The sequence below is a fragment of the Meleagris gallopavo genome, chromosome 3 (assembly GCF_000146605.3).
Source record: "Meleagris gallopavo isolate NT-WF06-2002-E0010 breed Aviagen turkey brand Nicholas breeding stock chromosome 3, Turkey_5.1, whole genome shotgun sequence".
Taxonomy (NCBI): Eukaryota; Metazoa; Chordata; class Aves; order Galliformes; family Phasianidae; genus Meleagris; species Meleagris gallopavo.
Window position 1 is genome coordinate 73,000,289 of NC_015013.2, and position 9,293 is coordinate 73,009,581.

At 34.4% G+C, this 9,293-nt stretch overlaps 1 protein-coding gene across 7 annotated transcripts in view; it reads left to right on the top strand.

Annotated features, from left to right (window-relative positions):
* VPS13B (vacuolar protein sorting 13 homolog B) overlaps window positions 1–9,293 on the top strand; it is a 416,489-nt gene that overhangs the window by 264,285 nt on the left and 142,911 nt on the right. For all 7 annotated transcript variants that reach the window (XM_010709173.3, XM_010709170.3, XM_019614165.2 and 4 more), the window contains one exon: window positions 6,348–6,551. In XM_010709173.3, coding sequence (XP_010707475.1) covers window positions 6,348–6,551 — 204 coding nt within the window. The remainder of the gene's footprint in view (window positions 1–6,347; window positions 6,552–9,293) is intronic.

A 9,293-nucleotide genomic window follows, 5' to 3' on the forward strand; every position in this document is an offset into this window, starting at 1 on the left:
GCAGGATGTCAGCCACCTGTGCAAAATATTAAATTCATTTTTCCAGATTTATTTTTTTGTGTGTTCAAAGCAAAATCTCTTTTCTCTTGCATTTTATTATAGCTCAATGGAAACCAGTCCTTTTAAAATGGTTTAGGGTGAAAGTAAATATCTGTGCAATTCAATAGTAGTAGTTGGTGACACTGATCAAGTTAAGGACACAAAGTATATAGCCAAAAGAAAAATGATTAATTGCAATTTTAACAGTTTTCATCTCTGAGCAATTTAATTAAGAACTGGGATTTTGTCTGTATTGTATTTACAAAAAAGCCTGAACAGCTTACAAAGTAATTGTAAGGGAAGACCTGTCTGCTACAGCTTGGCAAGAAACAGCTATGCTGAAAAGTTCTAGTAAAAAGGAAATAACATATTCTGATAAGATTTCTGAATGAAGTTAGATAGTTTTATTATTCCTGTTGTTACATTCTGTGGAAGATAGAGTTATTGATCAACAACTGGGAAGTCTGTGTTTCTGCTGATCCTGTTTGTTTCATATGTGACTGTATAATACCTGGCTTGGAGGTATTTACAAAAAACAGCTGTAGCTGTGTGCTGTAGCATGACTACCTTCCCTTAGTGTGACTCTCTTCAGGGAATTGATGTATTATTAGAATTCTGCATTGTGGTTCGAATGTCTTGAAACTCAGGTATCTCGAAAAAGCAGTAATTCAAACTTCTTTTCAAACCTTTATTTTCTAAACATACATCTAAAATGTCTTATATATTTGGGACTCTAAGGAGAATGTCACACAATGACACTCAGCTGAACGTTGGTACTCTTCTATTAGACAGTCTGTTCTGGATGGTTGTGAGTCTGGACAGTCTGTAGACAGGCAGATTCTGTTGTCTTTTGATTTTTCCCCAGGCACTCTGACTTTCATATTTTGAATTATGTCTTAGTGTAAATATGAATGCATAGTAGAATCTTTCTTTGGTTGTTTTTTTATTATTATTTTTGTTATTATTATTATTATTTATTTGAAAGTCCTCAGTTCCATAGTTTCACCAATTTTTGCTTATTTTTAACTTACCTAGAGGTCTTTAGTATTTTAACACTTGTACCATTTCTCTCTTAGCCATGATATTCAACCGTAGTTACAAAGAAAGCGAAAGAAACCAAAGTGCCTAAGAGACACAAGTCAGGCATTTAACCAGCATTAGATTGAGACAGAGGGTAATTATCCAAATTATTCCTTTGACCATTGCTTAACTGTATCGATTGTTTGAAACTGCCTAGCACGATCACAAGAATTTTTTCTTTATGTTTCAGTCACTGCTTGTTTTCTTTTTTCAGCATGGTAATTTCACAAGTAATCCACTTCTTAAGGTGATTTATGTCTAGTTAGGAAAGTTATAAGCATATGTATGTTATGTAGTTCTAAGTATGGCTGTTGGTGATTACATTAAGTATTCCATTGGATTCAATTAATTCCAGTTTCTTCCTCAAATTTAGTATAATGTGATGCATTTGTCCACTGTGTAAATGTTTAGAAGTGTTCAGTCATTTTTATTTTGCTCATGGAATTAGGACTAATGTTTTGACTTACAGCGGTCCTCCAAAACTGAAGCTAAATCCCAGATATTTTAACCACTTTGACTTAGAGGATACCTGCCATGTAGGGAATTCTGTAGGGAATGCTGGTGCATCTGGCTGTACAGAGCATGACACTAATGAGCTGATAAGGGAAGCTAGTAAGGAAGAATGTAATTTTTATTCTTATGAAACAGATGCCTTTGAAGATTAACTGTAATATTAAAATGAAAGTGAACAAGATAGCATCACTTGCTAATCAGCAAGGCGTGAAACAGGAGTCATGATGTACTGAGCTTATATTTGTATTTGATCATGGTATTGCTAAGATGAGAATTATATATAAGACAAATTCACTTGATAGAATAATGATCTAGACAGAAATTTGATGGCATCCAACCCAGGTTATGCTGCCAGCAAGTGTACTAGTTCTTCTGCAGCTGAGCCAGCCACATGTGGCATAGTTCTGAAGGGAAAAAGCAGAGATAGTGAGAAGAGTGTTTGATAGCCTGCTCTGCTGACCCAGATTAAACTGTTTCCATCATCTCAGAAATATAAAACAATGTGTTAAGCTATAGATGAGTCTCTGTTGGGACAGATGGCAGGGTGGGAAAGCAAAGCCAAAGTTACTTTCATGAAAGATATGGCTATATAGCAGAATTGTGTACAAAATTTTAGAAATTTGTCAGGACCTTCCCTTCTGGCCTAAGGATACATTCTTTTCCTTTCTTGCAATAAAAAAAAGTTTCATTAGCTACAGCTTTTCTTCAGTTTTAGTGCCCTGATAGCATGTTCCTCCTCTCTACTGCCTTGTTCTGTGCTTTTTTTTTTTCCCTTTCTCATTCTCACAAATACATTTTTAGTCTCTCCAAACTCAGATAAATCCAGGGTGTCTATCATGAATTGCCATGGTTTAGAGTTTATTTTATTCATGCTTTAAGAATTGGTCTATGTAGCACCTGTTCTATGATTCTGGGGAAGTTCAGTTTTTCTCCCAGCAGCTCAAGCTTTAGATTCTTTGTGGCAATGTCAACTACTTGCCGTAAGAGTGAAGAGGAAAAAAAAAATAAAAGGAATGTTGTAGCTTATCAGAAAGGTGGTTTCTGTCAGGAGTTTTATTGATGAAAGCTCAGCACTTTGAATGCCTGGTGTTGTCATCAGAGATGTCCTGGGTTTACGTATTTCTTTCTGCCCTTAAGATCATGCCCTGGGGCATCTCACTTTAAATGGAGCATCCCACTGCTTCCCTCAAAAACAGTTGTTTCACATTTTCCCTATTGTTACATGTTCAGTGGCCTTGTTGGGGAGAATAAGTTAAGAAATTGTATTGAATGGGATGGGAAAAAGGCAGTCAAGGAGCACAATGTCAGTAATTTCAACACCACCAGTTCAGTCACCATAGGACAGTACAAGATGCCACTGTTTTTGCCCAATAAAGTTTGATCCAAGCTTACTGTCTGTTTCCTTTGCTATTAGAGTAGGAAACATATTTTACCATCAGGGCAGAACCTTTCATTTGGTTGTGTAGATTTGTTTGTCATCTCTGCACCTGGAAAGGGAAATGAGCACACAGAGATCTATTGAGTGCTGACAGAAATTACCTGTTATGTGTGAACTCTGTGAATATTTCTTAATTGTGACATCATGCTTAGACTTTAAATGCTATTCTCCTGGCTTATTTACTTTTTTTGTAGGTCTCAGATGAGTTATAAGTGAATAGATTTAACTTTTTTACAGTGAGTCCCAGAATTTTGCCTGTTCAGCAGTGTGTAGTAACTGGTTCAACATGGGCTGTTTCTTTTATAAACATGCAAGAAGCCAAACCCAGACTAAATCAATTTGAAAAGAAAACATTTCTTTTCTTTTCCCGTTGCATGCTTATGTTCTTCTTTGCTTATGATCTTACTGCTGTTGATCAACTGTTGTGCGCTACACCACTTGCTGAAAGGTTTAGGTGGGATAGTAAGATTGCATTCAGAAGAGAGAAGCAATTAAAATCATAACTCCTCCAGCACATTTCAGCTGGTAATATTGCTTTTATTCTAGAGGTAGAGAAGTCATTAATCTGTTTACTCTTTTCTCTGATTTATTTGCTGTAGGGATTTTGAAAGCTACAGAATGAGAAAGACTGCAGAGGTCATTCATAGTGTCTGTGATTAGGCCAATTGTGCTTTATTTTAACTTACTTTCATCCTTCTAAAAAAGTATACCTTTAATTAAACTGGAGGTGTACTTACAAAGATGGTTGGTAAAGAAAGCCACAAGTGTGTGATCATATGGATGTCTCTGTGTGTATTTGGGGGGGAAAAAAAGCTGTATTTTGAATCTTGCATGAATTTGGCAGCATGTACTTTCTGAAAGCAATAATGAGTTTAATCAAAATGTCAAGTCATTGGTAAGTACTCCTTGTAGATTACATATTTGTATCTTACATATATCTTTAAATGGGTGACCTGTAGAAAATTTCAAAGGAGCAGAAGAAAAGGGTTGTATTATACAGACACTGTTAATAGAGGAGCAAAATGCAATTTTTATATGAGCATGAAGGTGTTAGGCTGTAATATCCCGAAGCATTACAGACATTATCCAGTCCTTGAGATCTTACAATATTAATTGGATGAAGTAAAAGAAAAGATCCAATAAACATATCTAATACTAGCCTTGCAATGCACCAGTACCCTGTGTCTGAATAGTAGCACTATGTATTTTGCTGTAGCTAAGTGTGTTTGCCAAAGAGTGATTTCATTGTTTTTTATATTTAAATAAGTAATTTATGAGGGGAAGAAAGCTGTTGTCACAATGTGGAGTTTCAAATTGATGCATGCAGCCAAATTTCATTCTAAGAATTCAGTACACCAGGTCATGGTTGTGCTGAACAGGGCTAAGGAACGCAGTTCTCTGTGCGGCTTAATGCAAGTTCTCAAACTCCTCATAAAAGAATGAATGGAAAATACTCTTTGCTGTTAAGTATAGGAGAGAATGATTCATTATGCAGATGAAATTATCATGTTCTGTATTTTGTATACCTATGCATTTTTAATAAAATACGCAATTTGGTGCTTTACTTTCAGTAATGTTTCACAAAACATATATTCCTGTATTTATTTGCATTAAGAAAGTATGCCAATAGATGCTGTGTCATAAAATAATCTACAAAAACAAAACTACATACGAGTTAATGAAATAATGCCTTGAAAGAATAATAAAATATGCAGTTGTTGTGGTTAGATCTCTCTATGTGAAAAGCTGACAAACACATTCCAAAGTTTTAAGAAAAGATGTTTGATTTTGAAGTACCACTACTGACATAACGTATTTTCAGTGTATTTCAGCTGAGCATTTTAGACAGGATTAGGGCTACGGAACAGTATGATCACACATCCTCAAAAAGAGCAAATTGGCAAAACTGTTGGCTTTCCTGCAATTTGGATGCGCTATTAATATCCACCATATTAAATAATAAATTATCTTAATTGCTACCATATTCTATCAGCAGTTTCAACCGTGTTTGGGTTTGGACAGCAGTGGGACTTAATTTTGAATTTGATCACACATCTCTAGATTGCATACCAATACCTATAGCTTGCATCAATGCATGCATCACAGTTTGTGATGTGCTGCTTTAATCCTTATTTATTTTTAGATTGTTAATTTCAATGGTTATATGAATAGCAAAATTATTAAGTTCTCTGTGGAGACAGCATTTATTTACAAAATGACAATTCTGATATAAGACAATAACTTAGAATGGAATAGTACATTGGATTGCATATGCAAGCTTAAAGCTGAGACTTCAACTCATTAAAAATAGACCACAGTGTGACTGGATCATAAGTTCAAAGCAAAAATAATTACGTATCATTGTGTCCTAGCTTGTTAAAAAAAAATAAGTGTCCAGTTTTGCTTTTTTATTATGTTATAAAATGAGCATTGTGGATAAAATTCTCTTGTTGCCAATGAAGAAAGAGCATGATCATTTACTAACAGTTTACTTGTGTTAGGAGAAGGCAAATCGAAATAGTAGGCACTCCAGATCTCTCTTTTAGTACTGGTTACTAGTTAGAACAAAAGCTGTTTTGAGTGTTCTGCTGAATCATGGTGTGACTGTTTCCCAGGTTCGGCTGGAAATAAAAATGTTCTGTTAAATCTAGTGGAGTAGAGTTTTGCATAATCTACAAGTAGTTCACTCAAAAATGCTTTTTTTTCCTTCTGAGAAGAATTTTTGTGACACAATACTTTGCTGAAATTCTATGTTAAGGAGGTATTTTCCATTGTCTTGAAATGTTGTTCTTAATTTTTATCAATTATCTTCCAGTCAAATCGTTTGTTATACTGTTATGCAGCTTTTTTTTTTTTTTTTTTTTTTTTTTGAAGACTTGAATAAGACATCCTTTATCTATTCAGTACAAGTACCTGTTTTCCCATACGGCTGCTCATGTGGACCTTATTGAAAGTCTACTGAAGTCAATGGATTGATCTTATATCAACTTTGGTGGACCTGGCTAAACTTTGAAATATTTGCATATCTCTCATTCAAATCCATAATGTAAATGCAGCTAAATACTTTCGAAGACTTAGACTTAAACTAATGCTTAGATTTAACTGGGAGTGCCAAAACTGACACCTAACTTTTCATATTTTTGTGTATTTTCTTAATTTTCTTTTTAAGCAAAATTTGTTCATAACATTTTTTTAATACAATTTTGAGCTTAATACCTCATTGCTGTGTATGTTGCAGCTTGTTCTGAAGTGCCACTTTTTTGTGTTGGCATTGCAGGAGAGCACTGAATCTCGGAATACTTCGAGACCCTGGATCCGAGGTTGAAGACAGACAATATCAAATAGACCTTCAGTCTATAAACATTGGTACTGCTCACTGGAATCAGCTGAAACCAGAGAAAGAAAATGGAAAAGGAGGGATTTTGCCAGAGAGTGAAAGGAATTCTCAAAATCCAGCACTTGAATGGAACATGGCCAGTAGGTGAGAACTTTTTTTTTTTTTAAACTTTCTCTCTGCTACAGTTACATAGCACAAACATTGCAGATGTCGTTTACAGTCTGAATCAGCTAGTTCTGTACTGTCTTTTTGCTCTGCAAACACATTTGCATGGAGTTTTGGATTATGCATTTAAAGTGAATATTGCCATTATTGTTATGCTGTAATTGCTGTCTAGTTATTGTGTCTTTTTTTTTATATTATAAGCTCATTTCTTAGTGGCTTACTGTTGTGCCCATAAAAATAACTCCAGGGCTGAGACTTGGCATTCAGCATCTTGGTCTACAAGCAACAGGAGGTTTTGTTTTTGTTTTTTAACTTCTTTTGGTTGTATTTTTACAAAACTTGAGTAAAACCAGCTTAGACATTTTTAAGTTAGAGGAGGATGAAGTAGAACATTTCCTATTGGTTCTGAACTGGCTTTTTGTTTGCACTTCTGTAACTAAAACCAGACAAATTTTTAGAAGGAGATACTTCAAGTGAATCTTTGTTGTTGTATTTTGTGTGATACACTAGCGAAGTGCTGCCCTCTAGTTAAACTAGGACTGAAATATAAAGCCCACTTGGTATTTTAAGTTTTTAAATTTAAAATTATTAAAGGGTAGTTTATTTTTTCTAACTTTGAGGTTTCTGAATTTTTTATTCTAGCTTTAATATGCTTTTTACACTCTATAAGTTCATATGTATTTAAAACTGAATTTTTATAGGTTATGTAGCAGTCAGAGAGTTGTCTTTTCAGACAGACAAGAATAAGGTTTGATACCAAAAAGCAAGTTTTCAGAGGTCATTTTGAGTTCTGCCAGAAGAAGCCTGTTGGCCTACACTTTTTTTCCCTTGATTTAGAAGCCCTTTGTCTTGAAAAAAACAACCCTGTCTTTATGAAATGTACTCACAACATTGTGGCTCCCAAGATACAGCTGGGGAGTATGTTCCCAAGATACAGAATTAGGGGGTACGTTCCTGAAAGTAATGCAGAAAAGAGGGGGGAATCATTAGGAAGGAAAAAAATTGAGTTATTGCTGGTTTAATTTTCAAGAAAAGGGGAGGTGATAGGAATCTGAGAGGTTTTCCTGAAAGTGAGGCAAGCTGTACCAAAAGAAGCTCCATGAGGATGGCATGCAACCTAAAGTTTCTAAGTGATGACTTGATGAAAGACTGAAAGAGCGTATAAGGCCCCTCTCGAGGAGTATTTGCAGGAAGAGGATGTGACCAATAATAAATTCTAGTTTATCACTAAAATACAGGGGCAGTACAAGTAAATCTAACCAAAGCAATGGTATAAACCACAAGGAAGTGACTGAATACAGATAACAATTTAAACACAGTGCTATTATTGGTTCTTCGTTTATATGATCACCTGGTTCTTTTCTGACATCCAATGATTTATTTCTATATTTATTACTAAAACAATTGCATAGACAACTTTGCATTTAAATTTTTCAAAATGTATGCATGATCCCTAGATGTTTGGCAAGTTGCCCATCAAGTTTCTTCTCACTAGACAAAGTAGGGCTACTGGCACTTTCGAAAGATGGTATTAATCTGCAGAGGTTTTCTGTCCAGTCTGAGTTGAGCTAACATTAGTAAACCAGCTTGGTACTGTCTATTCTTTCCCTTTCCGACGGTGACTGGAATCACACTGCCAGAAGTCTTTGGTCTGAGTTTTATGGTTATAGGATTTTGATAGGAAATTTAGTGGAATTGCTAAAAAGTTATAAAGATAAGAATATGGGAAGCAGCTGTTACAAACAGTCAGAGTTCACCTTTTTGTATAACTGCTTGGATATTCTTTTTCTCAGCAGACTTCTTAAATAAAATTTTATTACAATATATTTGACAAGTAAGTAAGTTTTTGAAATTGTTTTTAAATGAATTTTCTACTTCTCTTAATTTAAATCAGTTGTAATTAAATACATTAGCTTTTTCATTCTGGCATACAGTACTGTATTTTAATTCCAGCTTGAATTTATTTAAAGAAAAAGCTGGTATGAGTGTTGTCTTGTCCTTTTGGCTTAAATTTTTACACATTTACTACAGTCCTTTTTCAGAATGTTCACATTTTTGCTTTTTAGTTGGCAGTCAGCTTTGCTGCATCTGGGTCTATTTTATGATCTGTGGAAATGTTGTGCTGAGAACTGGAAGAACCCGTATTGAACTTTGCCATCCTCTGAGATGTTTCCAGCATGAACCAAGAGGGTGGCTGCGTAGTGTTTTACATGGTGCTTAGTGTTTTCAGGGTGACATTTATCTCAAGATTTACTGTAATTATTATGAGAGTTTTATTCTTTGACCTACTTGCAGTACTGTTTTCTTTTTTAATTCTTTATTTTCATTAACATGTTTAACCTGGAACATAGTGATTTTTACTGAGTTATTTTAGAGTTAGTTTCATAATATCATTAAATGTACTACTCTTTGTTTTTACTTATCATTTAGATTCAATATTATGATTCATTAGCTTAACTGGGTTTAAAATTATTTTTTGAGATCTGTTTCTGTTAGCTAATTTGTTAATGCTTAGATTATATGTGGTGCAGTATAGAATCCAATCTATATCTAAGCATTTGACATAGAATTGATTACTTCACTGAAAACTCCAGCATAGGCAATAGCCTTTTATTTGCATTCCCATTTCTAGAGGTACTACTATATATTTGTTTAAAAAAGAAATATCTATAAAAAACTAAATTATATTATTTTGTAATTCAGTTTTCTGGGTTGAAATCT